The following is a 23,497-nucleotide window of genomic DNA, read 5'->3' as shown; positions in this document are numbered from 1 at the left end:
CGCTTTTGGGCCAGATGAGACAGACGCTGCTTGGTAACAAATGGGCTGGATGGCAGATTGATGTCATATTTTACTCAGATATTTTACTTGCTTGGTGCCACAGTATGCCGTCAGCCAGAATGATCATTTGTTATAAAGGGCACTCTGCTATACTGATGTCTTGTTTACACAAAACCAAGGCCACCATTATGAATGGACATGAACATGTGTGTGCACATGTTTGGCTGTACTTACAGTAATATATTGAAAAATGCCAAAAAATATTTTAACAGTTTTAACAGCTCATAAATTATGATTTGCTTTTTATTTATTAACAGGTTAGGTTTAGATGCAGGGTATACTAAACATAATTTTATGTAAACCATTTTGTCTATGAATTATAGATCTCACTAATATATTTTTATAGTCTATGTACTGTATATGCATGTGAGTGCCTGTGTCTGCCCTTGCATTTTGCACTAGTTAATGCAAATAGCATTAAAACCACTAGGATGATTTGACTTTATTAACATCTTAACTAGCCATGAATTATTCTTTTAAATTGTCAAATAAATGTACTGCTCCACAGAAATAGTTTCAGGCTCCCTCTGACAAATAACTGATGGCACATTGCGTATTAGAGCATCCCCATGTGGCAAAAAGTGGAATTGCACATCAGTCTAGATTTATTTCCTTGTATAATAGAAACATGCATGCCAAGAAAATAGTACAATAAAGACAACAACAGTCAAATAAGCAGAAATATTCAGTTTTTCAATTTAAATTAACCTGATTATGAACGACTATTCTGACATTATTTGTATGTATCCATTATTATCTCTTATACATACATAAAATCACTAAGCTTTTTTCCCTGGCTTGGTTCTCTCTCTCTCTCTCTCTCTCTCTCTCTCTCTCTCTCTCTCTCTCTCTCTCTCTCTCTCTCTCTCTCTCTCTCCTCCTGGGTGCAGGCAGCCAACATCCTACTCCTAATAGAATGTGAATGATCTGGGTCATGGGAAATGCATTTCTTTCCGAAACAGCCACCCACTTGACTGCACAGCTACTGGTGGTATATGCTGGTTGTTCTGTTTGGTGGTCTAACATTGGTGCTGGCAGACTTTTTGAATAGTTAATCTAGAATAAGAACAATACATCTGACCCTTGAGCTTTATAAAGGTCAGAAATGAGCTATTCCTTGAACTATACATGATATAAAATTTAAAATATAGCCAGACCTGTAAGCAAATGAAAATACACTTTTGTATGGTGTGATGTAAAAATTTTTTTAAATCAGATTTATTTTGATCATTGTATGATATTCAAAGCATTTGTGCACGTTGGGGTGGTTTCCCGGACAGGGATTACTTTTCACATACAGGGATTCTTACATTTATTTTATTTTAGTCTAGGACTAGTCTAATCCCTTCTGAAATAAACAATAAAACCAGTACAGAAAATGTTTTTAATGGTTTCCATTAAAATACCAATAGGAACCATTAGCTTTTACCATTAAAACCACTACACTGTAGTGTGTTTTGGGCCATATTCCATTAGAACCAATAAAATTCCCAATAAAACCAATAGAATTTCTGTGATGTGTCTATTGTTTTTTTAGCAGGGTAATTCATGCAAGAATTAAAAATGATAAAATTATATATATATATATTAAACATCACTTAAGAATTCATATTTCATAAAAATATTTTTAATTTACCATATATATATATATATATATATATATATATATATATATATATATATATATATATATATATATATGGTAAATTATTTCAGTTCAGTAAAACAATATTTATTTCAGAATTGTGCGACAACTGTCCCCACCTTTATTCTGTATCATCCTGTGTATGCAGCGTTTATCCACAAGATGGCAAACTCGGGCAATTCGTGTAAATTCAAACAGGTGCAATTTGCAGAAAGTGACTATTATGAAAATACATAACTTTACAAGACAGTTGCAAGCATTCATTGAAATACACTGCAATGATCTTCCACTGATCTCTGACCTTTAACATTCACAATTCAGAATAAGTTAAACCATGAGGCACTTTTCATTTTTTTTTGCCAATTTAGTAAAATTGCTAATTTGAAGCCTTTAAATATTTAACAAAATTTCATAATGCTAACAATATATGCTCAATTTACTCATAATGAAATATACAGACAGAATATTAAACTTTCAATTATTTACATAAAATGCTAATTTTGCTTTTATACTTTAAAATGGAATAAATTATTAATTTATGTTAAAGTTTTTTGTTCTCCCAGTTGAATGGATTTAGTTATTATGGAAAGCCAGGCCTTAAGCGGGTCTTTTCCTGCAAAGAGAAAAATCTCCTGTCTCTCGCTCTCTTTCTTTCTTTTTTGTGGGAGGGATTCTTCTCTGCAACTGTTATTGTTTTCAGGATTTCCTGTCTCCGGAGCTTTTCTTTCCAGTTTACATCCTTTTGTGGAGTTTTGATTCTTCCTTTAATTCACAAAAGAACCGCAATGTCAGTGTTTTCCTCATTGCTTCTCAGCAGGAGAATATTCAAACAGAAACATCAGATACTGTATATTTTGTCTGATATTGCATTCAACTGTTTCAGTGATGTGTTCAGATTATGTGCCTCAGAAGCAGTTGTTGTTCAGGTAAAGGTGCTTGATTTTCAAGGCAAACTTGTATTTTTTAAATTCCTCTGAATGTTCAATTCGCTGATTGCACAATTAAATTAATAAAAAATAACATAATGTGCAAGAGCAAAAATGTATGCACATGTGAAAAATATTTTTTATGAAATATGAATTCTTAAGTAATGTTTAATGTTAATATAAACCTTCAGGGTTCCTACACCTTAGTTAACTTCAAATTCAAGGACCTTTCAAGGACTTTCCAGGTCCAATACCCTAAAATTCAAGGACTAAATGTGGGGACACATTTTGAGTGAGAGCAAGGTTACATCGTGTTACCTTTTAAGATACGCTGTTACAGTTCCCTTTTCGAGGGGACTTGCGCTGTGTCACTGTAGTGACACTTTGGGGACGCCTGCAGGGGTAAGTGCATCTGCATGTGTATATTAAATTCAACCAATGGTGAGGCTTAACGACAAAGACAGGGTGATGCAGGAGACAGGAAGTATATCGCTATCTGAAATATTGCCAAAGACGACGTTGCAGGGAAGCAGGAAGTATAGCAAGGGAGACACAGCGTCTCCTTCCCTTCTCATGGAACAACAGTTACATACGCAACCCAAGACATTTTTATGTGGCAAACACAACTATGCAAAAAAGCATTTTAGTATGAATCAACATTTGCATACAGAAGATATAAGCATTTAAAGCGAACTTCTTGCATAAAATACATTTCAAGCACTTTCAGTGACCTGTATCTAACTTGCAGGGCCTTAAATTATTTCCCCCAGATTCACAACTTTCAAGGATTTGTGAACCTTGTATAAAATATTTGGCTTGTTCTCTGTGATGCAGGCTTCAAGCATTAAACTCCATTCAAGCCTAACTAAAATATAGTTTGAAATAAACCTAAAAGAGATGGAGAAGGGAAGGCATGGCTGAAGGCTGAAGAATTGGCATGGTAGTCAAGTAAACAGCATCTTATATTATATTATTATACTCCTGTTTGTGATTTGCTGTATTAGATCAAATAGACTTTCATTTGGAACATTATGACTGGAAAATTCCCCTTTACAAATAAAAATTATAATTTTACATTTTATAGTTATTCTCTAGTAATGAGCAAAATATAGGCTATCTGATGTTTTTAGGACCCGGAGGAGGAGCAGATCTCGTTCCTCCTGTGGAGCTGATGTAGATGTGTGTTGGTCTGATTTTGTGCCAGTTGAGGGATGAAGAGAGCAGCGTACGGTCACGCGTGTCCAGCATGCGCACACACAGCTCTGCGCGTCTCATCAGGATGATCGAGGCTCATCCGACGGATCTTTTCTGTTTTGAGACCACAATTTTCTCTTAATATTGCTGTTCTGGTACTCGTGGACTACTAGTAAATTCTCGTAACTTATGCTATTTTAAGTCGTTATACTTTAGATGCATAAAAAGTTTAACGAAAGCTGCCTTCGCTCTGTGCTTTGACTGTACGGTTTTACTAAAGAGAATAACGTTTGATGAAAGTCGAAGGAAGAAATACAGCGGACGACAACTGGTACATTATTATTATATAGCTCTTGTATTAAAAGGTCTGTGCTTTGACTTTAGGGATATAAACATGTCCAGCAAAAGTATTGAGTGGGAGCATTTCGAGGAGCGCGAGAAAAGTCACCGGTCCTCGCGCGGCAGCCCTGGTGCTCAATCCAGCTCTCGTGGTAACGGGCTCGTGGCCAGTCCCGCTCACAGCGCGCACTGTAGCTTTTATCGCACGCGCACGCTCCAGTCGCTCACCACCGAGAAGAAAGCGAAGAAAGTTCGTTTCTATCGCAACGGCGACAGATACTTCAAGGGTTTGGTGTATGCGGTGTCCAGTGACAGATTCAGGTCACTGGACGCGCTGCTGATGGAGCTGACACGCTCCCTGTCCGACAATGTTAATTTACCACAGGGAGTCCGGTGCATCTACAGTATAGACGGGGCGAAGAAGATCATCAGCCTGGATGAGCTAACCGAAGGTGAGGGTTAACTTCGTACAGGTGATAACTCAAATGTGTATAAAGGTACAGCAGGACATCTAAATGTTGTTTTACATAGACAACACTTTAATAATAATATAATTATATCAGTAATTCTATGAATTAGTTACAGTAGGCTACATTGAAGTGATATTTTAAATAGCTTTTCTATATTGCCCCCCTACACAGTCTGTACTTATATAAAGTCTGACCTTTCCAGCTCTCTTCGAAGAAGCTCTGTGGATTAACAGTGAATTTTTATGAGCCACTTTTTCCTCTATGAGTTGGTCTTCTTCTCAGATGTAAACTTTCAAATTTAAAATAAGTCCACCTATGCACAATGCCCATTTTACTGTATACTTACTGTAAATGATGGATTATATTGAGGATTTAATTGGGCACTTAATAGGCTAGGTCACTTAAGGTCAGAGTATTATCCCCATTCTTTCACTGACTCTACTGCCAAGCCCAAGTCAAGTACTCCCTCAAAAATACCTAATACAAAATATAAACTTTTACAGATTTTAAAATCTGTTGCACTGTAGGTTTTAATAATACATGTTAAAACTTAAACTTAAATTTAGACTTTAGATTTTATTTCAATAAAGCTCCAGATGCTTTGGTTCAGAATGCAAAATGTGCTCATGAGTTTACCATGTGATGCAACTGTCTATGAGCTTTGCATGTGAAGCGCCGAGCTCAGCATCTCTTTACACTGACTGGATTGGCTTAGTTCTCTTTTGTGTTTTAAAGACTTATAAATACACGACCAAGAATGCTATTGTTAAATATCAACAGCAATTGGCAGCCAGTTGGAATTATGGTACATTGTGCTGGCCAGCTGAATGATGGGTACATCAGGATCCCATCTGGACATCTGATTTTTGGGGGCAGGTCATGAAGGGTTCATTACCCATGAGGTTGTGTCACACCTGGTCCTCACGTAAACGGTATCTATTCATTATAATATATATTTTATGTCTCCTCACATACAAGGTGTCAAATAGCTGTCATTCCATTCTTATTTCAGGTCAGTTTGTTCAGCAGTATTAGTGACCCCATCTGGTGTCTATCTGATTAATTAGCCTTTTGTTCATTTTTCAGCTTAATAAAGCCCAGAGTCTTGGGATCCCCCTGTCCCTCCCTCCTGTTTCTGAGGCAAACTGAGATTTTATTATCCAGTGGCAATGAAATGACATTTATGTTTTGGATGGATGGCTGTGGTTCCAGCTCATTGGCACATCCAAACATTGACAAGTTAATTTAATTGTCAAAAGTATTAGTTTGTTTAAAATCTGGATTTGACTGTTTAAAATGTTAAACATGCAGTTTAATAGAGTTTAAACAGTGCACATGTATCATAGCATTCATGTGTGTGATTATTTCACACTGCTTGTATACTCATGTGAATAAGCAAATGTTTCATTCACACTAGGTGAGTCACCACTTCTCAGTTGCCTCCGATTCCCTTAGCAACTGTGATCAGAAATAGGCTACTCTATACTGTATAAAATGTATTAGTGTGAACTATTCAGAAAATTCAAGATAGTTTCCAGTGTATATTGTTTATGGAGGTTTTCTATTGTATTACATGACCTTATGGTTGCTCTCTATATCATGACCTCATTCAGGTTTTCAGTAATGCAGCACTTTGTCCACAAAAACTGGTACAGTTTGTGCATGCTAAGCAATTTTTATTAAACATCGTTTTAGTCCATTTTATTTCCTCGCTGTTGGCAGGAAAGAGCTTGCAGATGATGCTTACAAAAACCTGACATCACCAAGAATGTTATAATGTTATTAATGAACTGCCAGACTGTCTATTGTATAATTTTATAGTTTGTACGGGGGTGGAGCCTGGTTTGTCATATTGTTAATATGTATTTTCCTTAAAGCTTACATAATATGGTGTTTCTGCTTGAGTACCTATAGAGTAGTATTACATCCTTCATATCTCTGAAGAGTCTTTTTTTTTATCAAAATTACAAAAGACAATTCAGCTGTAGCGAATGTTTTCGGAAAAGCATGAAACCCAAGAGGCATCTGGTGGGAGGAGTGAGTCACAAGCAAGCAACAGACACAAAACAATTTTTTTAACACTTCGGTATATGATACCTCTGAGTTGTCCTAGACGCGATGTGGCGCTGCTCTTCTCATCCAGTGTGCGACTCCCTTACTTGGAAAGCTGAACAAGCCTTTCTTCTCCTTACATCCAAAAACACACTTCTTCTTTCATGCCATTGTTGAGTTTTATTATAAAAAAGCTATCGCGTGCAGTAATGCCTGTGATTTCGAAGAAATGAGTGTCCTCGTCATTCTCGCTCTCACGCTGATAGACATGTCGGCTTTTCCGTCAGAAGTGTCCATAAAAGGAATATGGGGTCACTGATACGTAACAGGTACCCATGGTTGAAAAACTTTCAGAAACTTGTAGGGAAGACGAGGTGTAAGTTTGGCCCAGAAATACTTCGTCACACGCTCAACTGCTTTTTTGACACTTTGCTTATGTTTAGCATAACAATTACAACTCTCAGGAAAAAGGAAAACACCACCATTTTTAATCTATTACTATGTTCTTACCTCAACTATCTTTTTTCAATGCGTGCCCTTAATCTTTGTTCAGCGCGTTGTGAATGTGTTAGCATTTAGCCTAGCCCCATTCATTCCTTAGGATCCAAACAGGGATGAATTTAGAAGCCACCAAACACTTCAATGCTTTCCCCATTTAAAGACTGTTACATGAGTAGTTACACGAGCAAAAAATAAAAGCACAGACGTCGTGGGGGGAAAAAGTTGCTTGGAAAACGAATCCCGTCCAAATGGTGTTTTAAACGGTGTTAATAAGGGGCTGTTACACTTGGTATAAAGATGTATTTTCATCGATCGGATCACAAGTGGATGAGAGAGACACGTCACGTTAACACTTGGTATTTTAATCCGTATCTTTTGTCTACTTAGGACGGCTTCTGTCCTGAATACTGTAAGGGGGTGGTCTGTCTAAACGGTGGGCAAGTCTCTCCGCTCTCATATAAACGCGAGCGGGAGTAATGACGAGTTTATTTGGACGCAAACTAATATTATGTCGGGGTCCGCTGCTTGTGTTTAAGTTAACATTTTGCCAGTGTTTTGTACATGAATATGTTAGAGCTTTCTCTGATATTTCAGTGCAATTGATGAAATAAGATTGCAAAATGAAACTGCGGAGATCAGCCGCTTTAGTTTTATCAATGAAAGGCTAAAAATAGCCCTGTTCACCGTGTGTTCGCGCCAGAAGTCAGAAAAGACGTAAAACATTGTGTTCAGGACCTCAGATTAGATAAATGGGCGGAGAGAAGGCGGTCGCGTGTGGCTGTTCGAACACATTCAACCACATGTGCGTTTACACTACAAAAGCAATCCGATCGAAAGGGGTTTCGACCACCTCTGAATGTGGTTGAAAGTGGTCGAAAGTGGACGAGCTCAAAAAGTTTTTAACAACGTTTACACCTGGCATTAACGTTGTCCACTTGTGATCCAATCGATGAAAACGCATGTTAATCCCAACTGTAAACAGCTTCTAAGTCAGAATGCATAAAATAGCTTTACCCCCCCCAAGACAGCAATGAGTGTTTTGGTTTTATAGGGTATGTTTATATCTTTTAGAAGCTCAGTTTCACTTTGCACTTCATGGTTTTGTTAGGAACACTGTTGGGTGTCAGATATTTCATAACAATATAATGACCCCATCAACCTTTACGTCAGGATAAATTTACCCCACAATGCTTACATTGTCAATTTAGAGACTGATACCTCTGTCTCACTAATTGCTGAGTAATGCAGCTCACCTGTGTCAACAAAAACATCATTCAGCTCTGAAGAAAGAGTCAGTATTCTTGATCTGTGTGGTCTTTTGCATAGTCACGATAAATTGTGTGATGCAACAACCGCAGTCTGCGGTCTGTTCATTTTGATTGCCATTGTAAAAAATTGTCAATATTAATTTGTAACAGTTATTAAGCCCAAACTCTTGCATTGTGCTAAATCAAAGTCATATTTTTTATGTTACGAATGCAGCATTCAGACACTTTCCTCTGTGGGAGGGTGAGATCAGCGGATGTTCGGAGTCGAAGGATGTTAGTCTTGTTTTGATGCACTAGCATGTCTTTTGCCGTGACAGCCCTGTTCTCCTTATAGGATGACAAAGCTCCATTTTTAGACCAGCTGTCTGGTCTGTAGTGCCAAGATGTGCCATCTCACATACACAACAAACATGCCCTTTATGCTGTCATACACACTTTAATGGGCCTTACTTAGAGACACAAAGTCTATCAAGCAAGCAGGTGTTTAGTTCTTTAATAAATGCATTTTGGTACATTAGCCAAACGCATATTACTGCAGCATTTTTTTTCCATCTTGTGGTTTTTATTTGCTATGGCCTTTGAAAAAAAGAAAATTGTTTGCCTTGGACGTTGCCCAAAACCCCAGCTGAAAAGTGTAAAGAGGGAGAAAGACGAGGTCATGAACAGGCTAAGTGCACATTTTTATTCATCCCAGTCCATTAACTCCTTGTCGTCTTTGGTTATGTTTCGTAGATTTATAATAGTTGGGTGGTGTATCGTAGACTATGTAGCCAAAGGTTTGTTAAACACAGCACTTGTACTGGAAGTAATTGGGAGTTGGTCATCATTTACAGCTTTTTTCTTTTGGGAAGGTTTGGTTTGGGTGTTCAGATATGGGCTTATTTTGAGATAAACTAGTGATTCTTGCATACTAAACATTTGGTATTCAACATCATATTCAACATCCATTCATTTTATTCCTTCTTCTCTTGCAGGAGAGAGCTATGTGTGCGCTTCCAACGAACCCTACCGTAGAGTGGACTACACCAAGAATGTAAACCCAAACTGGTCGGTCAACGTGAAAACTGGCACGTCACGGTCGCTGCCATCACTTACCACCACCAAGAACGAACTGAGGGAACGGGAGAGCAAAGACTTCATCAAACCCAAGCTGGTGACGGTCATCCGAAGTGGCGTCAAGCCGCGTAAAGCTGTCCGAATTCTCCTGAACAAGAAAACGGCTCACTCATTTGACCAGGTGCTCACGGACATCACCGACGCTATTAAACTGGACTCGGGGGCTGTGAAGAAACTGTATACTCTGGAGGGCAAACAAGTAAGTGATAAATATAAAAATCCATTTAATAAAACGATTTAAATAAAGAAACCCAAGGGGGTTTGAAATGGTCCCTATGATGCCAAAATGCATCATTAATCCATGTTTTCCAAGTAAGTGGGTGGTCACGATGACACCCTCTCTTTTCCTGAAGTAATGTAAGCTGGCATTAATTTGGCATTGTGAATTTAACATCTGTCAGGTTCTTAAACTGGATAATAACCTAATTTCTTCCTGGATGTGCCAATAAAGCGTTGTATTGTAAAAAAATGAGGGCACACTTTTATCACCTAATAAATGTGAATGCTTCCGTGGCGAAATCCTCAAAGGACCCCCGAATAGTGATCTGAACTGTTGTACAATTTACATATAGATAGTCCAGAATTATACAACAGGAGCTGGTAATGACCACCTGAACCCTCTTCAATTCTCAACATGCTTAAGCCAGACAAGAAACCCAGATGGGGCATGTCTGTAGTCATCTCTATGGTTATTAGAACAATAAAACAGTGAAGAAGATAGCAGTCAAAAACTTTTGTTGTCGTCTATTAAGTTTGTGGGATTTTGTCTAGAACAGGGGTCTCTCCAACCTTTTTGTGAGCAAGGGCTACCACAATCAAATCAAATTAATGTTTATTTATATAGCACTTTTTAAAAAACAGCAACTGTCTTTGTATGTGTGCTGCACATACAAAATTAAACAACTTAAAATAAAATATAATGTAAAATAAACAAAATAAAAACTACCATTAAAAACATGCAAAAACATTAAATTCAATAGGAGAATAACAGTACAGTCCTCATAAAACAAGAAACATAAAAAACAGCTCTCAAACTGAATTAAAAGCAAGACTGTAAAAATAGAGATAGTTTTGAGATTGGATTTAAAAAGAGCAATAGTTTGGACCTGTCTTAAATTTTGTGGCAGACTGTTCCACAGTTTTGATGCTGCTACGCAAAAGCTCGATCCCCCTACTTTTCTCCTTGTTCTAGGGACACTTAGGGTGTGGTCAGCTGACCTAAGAGCTCTTAGTGGAGTGTGAGGCTTTAATAAATCCGAGAGGTAACGAGGTGCTAACCCATGTAATGCTTTAAAAACTAACACCAAGATCTTAAAATCAATTCTGAAGCGTATGGGAAGCCAATGTAAAGATGGATAAAACAATCTGGAGGGCTACTTTTTTATATAGTCTTCTGAAAACGTTTTGTTTTACTTGTTGATGTGTTTTATTATTGTTTAAAATGTTAACATACATAAAAAAGTCAAGCTAATATAAAAAATTGTAATGGATTAATAAAGGCTATTAATAGAATCTGCTTTGGTGGGCAACTCACAGACTCTGTGTTGGCATCGTGTCGAAGACCACTGGTCTAGAAGGTGCTTGGGCATTTCTTTTAAATTAGGGTACCAACATAGCCTTTATGTTTAGATGAAAGATATAATAAAGGCGAATGAGATACAGTAAGAGAAAAGTCATATAAGGACAGGGGAATTATCCCCTTCTGTTCTCTTTCCTAAAAACTGGGATCTGAGCCTGGTAGGATGTGAATAGCTGAGGCATATTGATGAGATCATCAGGGATTTTGACTCGGCACTACTGAATATATCTATCGAGCCTGTCTTTCTCTGTGAATCTCTTTGGAATTTAGTGAATATGTGCTGATCACGCATATCAAAGTCTGTCCCAGGCTTGATCGTCTGTAATTATGCACAGGTGCCTGCAAGAATTTTATGGAAATCGTGAATGCAGAATTATTACAGTAATGTCCTTGACTGGTTTTGCAGGAGTAAAAAATGTTGGTAAAGTAAGTCCATTATAAGTCTCTTTTCAGTCTTTGAGCTGAATGTGTGTTATTGATGGCAGGAATAAATAATAATTTGTTATTTGTTAGTTGTATAAAAGCTGTTTCACCCAACAAACTGACTAGTTTAGTCAATACCAGCACAATACCTACTGCCAAATCACAGACATAATGTTAATTGTCTCTTATAAATGATAGTCATATAAATGACTTGGACATAACCAATAAAAAACAGCATTTACAATATTTAAAATGTTCTTATTAGTGTTGTTGAGGTATGGACTGTTTATAAGTTGTACCATATGTCAGACAGCCGTAAAATCTGTGCAATTGTCATTTAAGCCCAATGTGCCCTATTGCATTATTCATTGACTTAGCTGAGGATGGTCAGTCAATACATCCTTACCACTAATATATATGGGCTCAATGGGTGTCCAAGATTGTGGCAAGGATGTCATTTCCATTGCAGCACGGACGCTTCTGATGTCTAAGTGTCTCAGTGGGAGTAGCTCCTGGCGCACACAAAGTCAGTGATAAGCATTAAAAATGTATGATGGGATGAAACTGCAGTGATGCTCATGCCTTAAGGACAAATTTTACAAACATCCATTTTAACTGAATCAAAAATGTATGAAATTGCAATACACGTGTGTATTTGCGCTTGTTGTGTGTGTCTTCATGAAACGACGTTTGACCGTCGATACCAGTCAGAATGCAAGTGATATTTTAGAGGCTTTTATGCCTTTATTTGGATAGTTCAGTAGAGAGATGACAGAAAAGCGTTGAGAGGAGTAAGATCGGCAAAGGACCGCAGAGACCGCATTCGAACTCAGGTCGCAGTGAGCGTCCTGGCGCTATTTGTCGGCACACTAAACACAAGGCTATCGGCGCTGACAAAATGCAAGTTTGTTTGAGTGTAATTTGAGTGTAACTTTTTACAAAAGTTTACGGTTTCGGGGCTTAGGTCTGTCACTCGCCATTTTTCTAATATCCAGTTCACAAAATGTATATGAAGAGTTTGGTTCCAAAATGCGATAAAAAGACATAAAAAAAATAGTTCAGTATTGTATCAGGTCAGTATCAAAAAGAAAATTCTTAATTTACGGCAAAATCCAATATTGGTTGTGTTATTCTTTCATTTTCCCCCTTTTTTCCCAAAACACGAAAAACGCGAAAAACGCCAGTCCTCCTTCTTTGCAGAATGCAATAAATTCCCTAAAACAATCACAGTGCACCATTTCACGCATTGTAAACAACAATAGCGGTGCATTGAATACACAAGGAATCCTAGTTTTCCTTATCTATTTTGTACTTCGTGATCAACAAACAAACAAAAACAAAATAATACTTTTGATGGCATTGATAAACCTGTGGTGGTTTTCTGTGGATCTATAGCATTAAAAAAAAAATCAAATTGGATTTATTGCATTTTGCGGAAAAAATTATCAGTTTTTATAATAAATCTCTGAAAATCAAATTATGGATTTGAATTTTTAATGTTATTATAACCTAAAGATGCTACGTGAAAGTCTTGTCACTTTCTTGGTATAGAAAACATTTTTACCGAAATTAGTCAAAATGGATTTATTGCATTTTGGAACCAAACTCTTCATATTTATGTTTTGTATTGACAAACGCTTTAATCCAAACTGACTTACAGTGCACAATGCTCACAGATCATTAGAAAACAGTTTCTATGGCATTGCCTGTTGCTGGTACAGGTAGGAGTGCTAATTTATAGTAGTAAATGCTCCTTTTGTTGGGTTTTTAAACCAGTATAACATTAATTCTAGCCATTTTAAGCCCCAGAACAGCAATATGTTATGCATATTGTGTCTATGAGAACAGCAAGGTCAAGCCAGTAAAAAAATCTTTGTGATAAATGATCTCTGATTGAGCCTTGTCTGTTGTTACTGTTAGTGAGTCACACAGATGGTAGGTCTCAACATGTGCTCACAAAAGCATCTGTGGGTATCAGTTAAAAATAATGTGGAGTATTATTGGGTGCGGAAAGCCAATTGGTCCGGTAATGTACATTTGTGCTGGAATGAGCCACAATAAGGTGGGGCTGGACACGCATAGCTAAGCGTGACTCTCACATTTGTCTGTTATATAGCTTTGTAAGTAAGATTAAGGTCTTTGATTAATCTCTTGATCTTTTAAACTGATGTTTGAGGTAAACAAATCCAGCTTATTTTTAAAGATTGTCAGCGAAGTGTTAACAGAATGAGAAAGTTAAACAAAAGTATTCAGATATTTTCTTGAACCTTATATATAAAGCAAAATTAAAATGCTTTTTTAAATCCATTAAACTAATTTACGCGTGACCTGTCTTACAGTTAAGCTGCTTTTACACCTTAAAGGGATACTTCACCGGTTTAGCATTCAGCTTTGTATCTGTAGAAACCCGGCAGTATTACTGAATGACCATGTTTCCCTCCCTCATTTCCCCCTGAGAGGAGAGATATCTGCATTTTGGTTCTGCAAAAAAGTCCTCCGATGATGTAATATGACGATTTTTGCATCATCGGAGGACTTTTTTGCAGAACCAAAATGCAGATATCTTTCCTCTCAGGGGGAAATGATGGAGGGAAACATGGTCATTCAGTAATACTGCCGGGTTTCTACAGATACAAAGCTGAATGCTAAATCGGTGAAGTATCCCTTTAAATACGCATCTTGTCACTTTCAGGGTGTGTACTAGGGTTGCCAACCGTTCCGTATAATACGGAATCGTCCCGTATTTGACACATAAAATTCTTGTTCCGTATTGAACTGATACGGAACGCAGTTTGTTCCGTATTTTATGAAAATTAATTCAGTGCAAATACATGACAGACACATAGCTTATAACATGTCAGCCATGAACGAAGACCGCGTCATTTGCATAAGAAAACCCTGACGGTGTGGTAATTTCTCCCCCTGTTTGTCTTTGATCAGCGTACAGCGTTTTAACATCTTGCAGCCCCATCAGGGAATGCCCTTTTAATTGGTCGTTTCAGTCATTGTGATGTCACGTATCATAGCAACGATGACGACAAGTGACAACAGCGGGAAATGTAAAAGGACTGCATCCGAGCAGCCGGCGAAAAAGAAACGAGAACAAAAATATAGAATTGAATGGGAAAATGACTACCCGTGGCTGAAATGCGTGAGGGACAATGAATACAAAGCCAATTGTACCATATGCCGTCGCGTTTTTTCTGTTTGTCACGGCGGAGTGTGTGATATAAAGCAGCACGCATGAGGAGATAATCACAAGAGGAGCAAGAGGCTGCGGGCACAGGATGGAGCAATGTCAAGGTTCATTGTCCATCAGTCGTCTCCAGAGGCTCATATGGTATGTAATTATGTGGATTTTTAAAACTCAAATATAGTTGATAAGAAAGTGATTATAATTAAAAGAGATAGTACAGGTTTAGCCTAACATATATATCTACATATCTCTCCAGTGCTCTCCCTCTGTTCCTGTGTCCCGCTCCCTCCCGTCTCATAATGTGTCAATCATTTCTGATGGGTTTCTTATTAAATAATTATGGATTTAGATAGCTCAAGGTTTAAAAAGGGGTGGGGTCTTTGAAGAGGGCGTATTATAAACTTAAATAAAACCATGGTGTTGGCAAAATGATCATGATAGCCTTTATATTTCACATCTATGTGGTTCAGTCTTGTATACTTATTAGGCATACTTTGCTATTCATTAAATATTTAGGCCTAAGAAGTTGAATGAAATATATTTATCTAAATGTATAAATTAGTTTCCACTATTTTCACCAGAAGTCTTTATTTCAGGGGTTATTTTTTTCAAAATTCACTTCCGTGGGGGCATGTCACCGGACCCAGGCAAACCCCCCCGAACCCCCCCCCCCCGTTCCTTATTTCCATTTCAGAAAGTTGGCAACCCTAGTCATTGTGATGTCACGTATCATAGCAACGATGACGACAAGTGTCAACAGCGGGAAATGTAAAAATGACTGCATCCAAGCAGCCGGCGAAAAAGAAACAAAAATATAAAATTGAATGGGAAAATGATTACCTGTGGCTGGAATGCGTGAGGGGCAATGAATACAAGGCCAATTGTACCATATGCCGTCGCGTTTTTTCTGTTTGTCACGGCGGAGTGTGTGATATAAAGCAGCACGCATGAGGAGATAATCACAAGAGGAGTGAGAGGCTGCGGGCACAGGATGGAGCAATGTCAAGGTTCATTGTCCGTCAGTCGTCTCCAGAGGCTCATATGGTATGTAATTATGTGGATTTTTAAAACTCAAATATAGTTGATAAGAAAGTGATAGGCTAAACCTCTACTATCTCTCCAGTGCTCTCCCTCTTTCATGTGTCCCGCTCCCCCTCGTCTCATAATGTGTCAATCATTTCTGATGGGTTTCTTATTAAATATGGATTTAGATAGCTCAAGGTTTAAAAAGGGGTGGGGTCTTTGAAGAGGGCGTATTATAAACTTAACAAAACCATGGTTCATTGTTGGCAAAATGATCATGATAGCCTTTATATTTCACATCTATGTGGTTCAGTCTTGTATACTTATTAGGCATACTTTGCTATTAGGTATGTTTCTAAAATTTTCAAAATGGTTAAATGCTAAAACGAGTTGTTCAGATAGAAATAGCTTGAAAAAAGCTTTTAAATGAGACCAAGATCATGTATATGGGTTAAAGAATAACAAAGTACTGGCCATTTGAAACTCGAAAATCATCACTTTATTTGGTCCCATGTTTTCCATTAAAATTCAAGAAAATGTGTGACCGAATCATGAAAATTATGACGTTTTTAGCTATAACTTTTTAAATTTTTAAGATATTGACCTGAATCTTTCAGGATAAGCTGTTTGCCATATCCTCTACATATTCTACTTCTGAAAAGTCAGATAAATAAATAACACTCTTTATTCAGTCTATATATACAGACATTTACTAACATGGCTATACGGCTGCTCCCCATTCTTTACCATTCAAGCAGATTTTGGTAGAGGTAAAACCACCTTTGGTAGTCGTTCAAATTTATTCAAATGTCGTCCACTTGTAGTTTAGCAATTAAACTAAATGTCTTTACAATTTCAAGAATGTCTTTACTCAACTTCAGTAAAAACAGCGATGATTTTACAAACAACAGACTTTGGCGAGCTCGCACGGCCAGTAGTGAAACATAAAAGGTGGTGACTGAAAACGAGAAGGTACCTATGCTTCTTCCGGTGATGTTAAGAATTAAAACTCAGAAATTTCACCATCAACAAACCAACAGAAGCATTATTTTCCACAACACCGCGCGCCGCCTGAGGAAATCTTGGGTTTCGTTGAGCGGAACCAAAAAATCAGCCGCGACAGCGGAGTTAGCAACATACCTATTGCTATTCATTAAATATTTAGGCCTAAGAAGTTGTATGAAATATGTGTATCTAAATTTATTAATTAGTTTCCACTATTTTCACCAGAAGTCCCCCCCCCCGGCGTTCCTTATTTCCATTTCAGAAAGTTGGCAACCCTAGTGTGTACATGTGCCTGTCTAAGCTGTATGTACAGCTTAATGATTAATGATTGGTTCACGCAAGGCATTTTTGCATATCACATGTGATTACGCCCTCACCAGGACTGCAAAGAGTTTGGGGTGTTGCACAGCTGCAAACACACCCGATTTTATTCTCCATAGATGCCATTCATCAGTTTGATAATAAAAAATTCCTTCGTATAAGATTTCTTACACCTCTTAGACTCAAGTAGATGGTTTAAAAACATTCAAACCTGAAATTAATGCATGCATTGCTTCAAATAACCAAACACCCTCTTTAAACAGTAAATGATGAATATGTAGTGGTAGCCTGCATGTTAACAGGAGCGCCACTGGGTGCCATCTGCTTGTGAGCATTCCGGGCCTAATTCTTGTCAGGTGGGGGTAGGGTGGAGAGGCGTGGACACCCCACTGCGACTCCAACCAGCTTTGTCGTAATTGAACCTAAAGGCAGGGGGATTTAAAGTGCAGCTGGCAGGTGCGGGCTACATTTGGGGGGGCTAGCGGATCTGCACTAGCCAACACAACATTCTCAGTCAGCGACGCTCCTTAATGTCTAACTCCATGAATGCCAATTGCTATTTTCCTGTCTTCTTAAAAAGCTTTGCTTGGTTTTACATCTCAGCAGCAGATGGAGAGAAAGAAGCCACACACTTTCTTTGGCAGGAGTTCAGATTTGCTGTGCCAAATCGGTGATCGGTAAATAGGGCTGACCAGTTTGATGCATTACGGTTGTTAACGTGGTTACGTCCCCACCGATCCGCACGCTTTGCCATTAGCCGACAATGGCATCCAATTATATGGTAATAGACCCTTCGTAATTGTTTTAAGTCTACATAAAGAACACGTCTGTTTCTAGGGAAACGGCAAAGGGGAGGTGCATGCAAGTAGCTAAGAGGCAGAAAAAAGGGGTTGTACACTTAAGTCATCATTCCTGTCCCAACGCTGCATCCACCTCTCTCTGCCACCCCCTCATAGCATTTAGAAATGCACACGGGTCACTTAAAAGCTCAATATGTTTTTATAATGATTTGTACGTTCATTGAAGCCTCCTGCATAGACCTTATTTCAGAGATCTCAAATTTAGCTTTAAATTATACATTTTCATTAGGTTATATACCAAATGAGGGTTATGTAGCCTAGCTGGTATGCTGTGTGGTTTTCCTTACAGTCTTGTATATGGTTAAGTTTAAAAAGCTGCATACCTTACCAGATCAAAATTAAATGTTTCTTTAATATATATAAGGGTCTAAATTTAAAACTTAAAACATAACAATTTTCGTTTATTATAGATCAGGTCATGTTTAATATGAAGTGACCTAGAATGTTACAAAGTAGGACAAATAAAAAAAAAACATCAGCTAAAGATGTCCATTGTTTCTCAGCCTTGTACTTAAGTCTTTTACAATATGAGGAATATGTGATCCAAATCAACAATTGGTTAAGATATATACAGTAGATTTACTGTTTTCTTTCCCGAGTGTATTTTAGTAGATGACAGAGAAATGGAGGGTAAATGAGAGAGTTGTCATGTCTGAAATGAGTGATGTGGGATGTGATGGTCATGATGGACGGTGGGGGTTGGTGATTGACATGTAGCCCCTGGTGTGAATTAGCATAATAGAAGCCTTTCTGTGGTCTGTGTTTATTTGACATCAGGATAACGCACAGTCAAATGACCTCTGATCAGTCAGACATTGCCTACCTACAATCTGATGGCAAAAACAACTTAAGATTTTAGATCACATCGTTTTAGGACAGTCTGTTAAAGGGACACTCCACTTCTTCAGCTCCTTGAGAGTTAAACATTTGATTTCTACCATTTTGGAATCCATTCAGCCGAACTCCCGGTTCTCCCTGTACCACTTTTAGCATAGCTTAGCATAATTCATTGCTGAATCTGATTAGACCATTAGCATCGCGATCAAAAATGACCAGAGTTTCGATACAGTATTTTTCTTATTTAAAACTTGACTCTTCTGTAGTTACATCGTGTACTAAGCACCCGAAAATAGTCCCCTTGGTAACTTTCAATAGCAGGGGACTATTTTCGGGCACGGCATAATATCATAAATATCAGAAATATCACAAGTCCTTGATTATTATGCCAGAATGAGTGTATAGTTCCTAGCCATATCGACTTAGAAAATCGCAACTATTAATTTTCCGTCTGTCTTAGTACACGATGTAACTACAGAAGAGCCAAGTTTTAATTAGGAAAAATATTGAAACTCTTTGGTTATTTTTTTGCGTGATGCTAATGGTCTAATCAGATACAATGGATTATGCTAAGCTATGCTAAAAGTGGTACCGCCAGACCTGGAGATCGTCTGAATGGATTCCAAAATGGTAAAAATCAAATGTTTAACTCTAGGGGAGCGGGAAAATGAGCCTATTTAAAAAAAGTGGAGTGTCCCTTTAAATCACATTAGATCGTGGGCTTGTAGCAATAAGTAGGACACTTGTTTTCAGTACTACTGTATGTCTACTGGGGTTTATTCAGATGTCTAACCAGATTTGTTTGACCCACCATTCACCCATGTTAGTTTATAGAGCTGGAGTCAGAGTTGGAATTTTATTTCTATCTTCAAATTGTCACAAAAATAAAGTTGACACTTAATTTTACGTAGATAGCTTTCTCTGTGGGTCTTCTATCCTCTTAAAAGAACATGGAGATTGCTTCACTTATTTTAATGGCAGATGAGGATTATAAAGAATATGTTTGCATTTACATTTATGTGTTTATAAAAAGCAACATAAAGTGAATTTAATCCAGGGATCAAACCCATGACTTTGCATTGCAAATACCAATTGAACCACAGTAACTAAACAGAATAATCAAGGTCAGACATAAAATATACAACAATCATTATTTGCCTTCTACCTGTAATTAATATACACCACCATCTGCACCCACATTAACACAACTATTTTGCATCACAAACACACAAGTAAAAGGAAAATACAAAGTAAAAGGCACTGCATCTCATGTCTGTGTCTCATCTCAACAGATCTGCCAGCCCTAGCAGACATTGCTAGGAGACACAAGGCTGGCACACAAGCAGAAACGTGTCGGTAAGCCAGCCAGGGTCATTGTGTGATCTTAATGCCCTCTGTTGTGTTTTTCTGCCAGTCTGGAGACCTTATCAAGCTTTATACGAAAGCCTCACTTTTACCGGTATGACTGTGCTGGTTCATTTTGGTTCTACTATGGGCTGAAGTAAACACGTTAACATATGCAATTAATTAAGAATGTTTAGGGAAGTTCAGTTTTTGTTTTCATATCAATATATTTCTTCTGGTCTTAAAGTATTGTATAAGTTAGCTGAAAGATCTAAAAATGTACAATAATAAGAGCAGCTCTAGTGTGGGATGGCATGCGCTGATGTTACTGTGATTTGACAGCTCATGTCATCGCATTGAGAAATGAAAACTGATGGCCTATTCTCCGCCTCATCAGTTGAACTGCCTTCGTTTTCATTTTGTAAGCAATTGGTGTTGTGGGTGCTGCTTATGAAAACCTACACTTACACAAAGACTTAATGCATTTTATTATGTGTTTAATTATACTACACAGTACTTTACATTATATTGCTTTCTTTCATGATCCAGTCTTTTATATACTCATTTTAAACCCACTGAATTTTATGGCAACAGACGAGCCCCATCAAATGTAACTTTAAACTTATCAGTCTCTTAACACGTAATCGTTACTAGAATATTGTCTGTAAAAGGCTCATTCGTCAACACTGCTTTTAATGGCATCCATTAGCAATTGCTGATGTGACGAGAGCATTTTTCTTCAGCTGCCACTCCAGTGCTCTAGTAGTTAATGGTTGACAAACTCATCCAAACCCATAGATGATGTGACAAAGGTTCCTCCCCATTCAAATCCCTCGAGTAATCACTTGTGCTTAAAAGTAAAGCCAACCATACATTAGCACTATATCAGACACGGGCTGGAAAAGTAATAGAAAATGCAGAATTTCCTTCTTCCAAAGTGTTTATGGTTCAAAGGCTCTTTCATAACAAAAATCGCTGAAATCATTTAATGAAATTGCAGTTGTTTTACGTATGTAGAGGTGTAAAAGGATAGTGAAGAGAATAGGCCAAAGAATTTGGGATTTGGATGCTTTCTGTTTTGCATTCCCTTTTTGTCTTGACACAGTGTAGAGCGCATCTCCTCTTACACCCTTCATTATACGTCAGACAGATAAAGCAGGGCTGTTATTAAACTTAGCACACTGTCAGGTCTTTCTGTGTGCAGCCCTGTACTTTACTGGGCTTCAGAGGCCAGACCAAGATGTCAAGGAGCTTAATAATACAAGTCTTAATGAAAGCCTTATAAGATGCTTAAAATAAACAAAAAATAAAAAAGACTTTGTAGAGGTTAGAAATTTATTAAGTGTAATGGTAGCTCACTTTTTAAGTTATTGGTGGTGTTAGGTTAGTTTAACTACTACATTTGATCATGCTTGAGATTTGATGATTTGAGGGATGTCATCATGAACATCATAGAGGGTTAAAGGGGGTCGCACACCGGACGCGCACATTGTTTTCTATGAGTATACGCACATCGGCGCCAACAGATGTGGCGCCTGTCTGCGGCACCCAGCTACGACTCAGGAAGTTGCTCAAATCCCAGTCGCGCCACAGCGCGCTACTCACATAGTTTAACATTAAATAACATCATATTTTTCCAAATCATTAATGATTAACATGCTGCTAACGTATATTTTGCATTTTGATGTAGACGCTATCTGACTAAAGCTCGCGCTATTTAATGTGCACTTCCGGTGCACGATACCTCCGAGTTGTCCTAGACGCGACTCGACACGGCGCTGCGTGGCGCAGAGGTGCGCGTCCGGTGTGCGACTTCCTTAAGAGTGGGATCCATTGAGTTTGGCATGTAAGCAAACTTAGTACACATTGGGATGAACCAATGGTCTCCATCTCGTCACAAAGAGTATATACTTTTGGTCAAATAGTCAGTGTATAGTAGGAGTGCTGTATGCAAACACCGAAGTTGCCTAGATCAGTGTTTCCCAACCAGTGGGCCAGGGCCCACAGGGGGAAATCAGCAAATTTTCAAGGGGGCCTCAAGATGACTTAAAATTATTAAAAATTGGACCAAACAAGCATTAAAAGAAGCTAAAACAAGGCTTATTTTGGCCATTTTAGTGGCAAATATACATCTGTCTAGTCATTCCAAGTTATTTAATTTTATGTGGAAAAAATTGAGTAAGTGGGGGCCCTTCAAATATTGTTGTGGGCAACTAGGGGGCCTTAAATTGAAAAAGGTTGGGAACCACTGGCCTAGATTACATTGTGGTTATTAACAACAGCACACACATCATAGTATTTCCTCTCTTCCTTATTTATTATTTACTTATATTAGTTAAAATTATTAAATCAGTGAAGCATCACTTATTTCATTTATTACGTCTTGCAATGAGGTAGCATCATTCAACCTGGGTAATATCAGCTGTTAGTGTACATGGATCTGCACTTCCAATTTTCATCGAAGGTAGATTAACCGTCACATTTTAATTTATTTCAACAATTTTTGGATATGGGGCATATTAATCCATATTTTGAATACTTTTCAAAATGAATAGTATGCAGATTGATATGCTTAAAGGTTAATTAAATTTTAAGAGATGCTAATGCTAACTACAGATTTTTAATCTCATTATTTCTGTTGCTGTGTAACTGGTTATTTGACTTAGAGAGCAGTATCTGTTTTCCCATTTACAAATCGGATCCTAAAAATATCAGCAGTTCCAGTAACATGTGCTTATTAATGCTAAGATGATGTTTTCTCGCAACAGACAGAAGAGTTTATTTACAAATCAGTGTACATTACAAAAACACATTTGGCTCTATTGTAGACTGCATTTTGTTGTACAGCCCCAAGATGTCAGCTAAAATGTTTCAGGCATGTTTAATAGTCTCCCAGTGTGGCTTTAGTCTGTCACTGTACTCAGGCCAACAACTGGGCCCATATGCTCCTCTTATCTTCTGACTGATGGGAATACACTTTAAGATCCCACAGACTGGCCATGTGCATTTACAGTATATCACTGTGTAGCAGCTCTGTTGAAAGGAAGATCCTTTATGTGCTTTAGAGAGAAGTACTTGTAAGACTATTCAGAGTATTACTCTGGACCCAGTTATAGCACTTAAATTAAACATGTCCCCTTTAAAAGAAAGAAATTTCATGAAAATTCATGATTTGCTCACCTTTTCATTATTTCTGGGATTATGGAGAGTTTCAATCCTGTATTCTTTGGACACCAATGATTTTTTTTCATTTATTATTTGTACAATGACTTTTAACCTATAAACTGAGTGTGGCTTATACAATCTACATCCGCTTTGTTACTCTGTGTTTGATGGTG

The 23,497-nt window shown here is 37.8% G+C and overlaps 1 protein-coding gene across 6 annotated transcripts in view; it reads left to right on the top strand.

The window, feature by feature from the left end:
- The first annotated feature begins 3,821 nt into the window (after positions 1 to 3,821).
- The window catches only part of dclk2a (doublecortin-like kinase 2a), a 53,768-nt gene continuing 34,092 nt past the window's right edge, over positions 3,822 to 23,497 (top strand). For 3 of the 6 annotated variants that reach the window (XR_008644428.2, XM_055205100.2, XM_055205102.2), the window contains exons 1-2: positions 3,822 to 4,616; positions 9,430 to 9,770. Coding sequence is in view for 5 of the 6 variants with exons in the window: in XM_055205100.2 (XP_055061075.2) it covers positions 4,220 to 4,616; positions 9,430 to 9,770 (738 nt within the window). In the remaining variant the exon portion in view is untranslated. The remainder of the gene's footprint in view (positions 4,617 to 9,429; positions 9,771 to 23,497) is intronic. The other 3 variants (XM_055205103.2, XM_055205101.2, XM_055205097.2) reach the window with 1 other exon arrangement.

Source organism: Misgurnus anguillicaudatus, chromosome 3, assembly GCF_027580225.2.
Source record: "Misgurnus anguillicaudatus chromosome 3, ASM2758022v2, whole genome shotgun sequence".
Classification (NCBI taxonomy): domain Eukaryota; kingdom Metazoa; phylum Chordata; class Actinopteri; order Cypriniformes; family Cobitidae; genus Misgurnus; species Misgurnus anguillicaudatus.
This window is presented reverse-complemented; position numbering and strand designations above follow the sequence as displayed.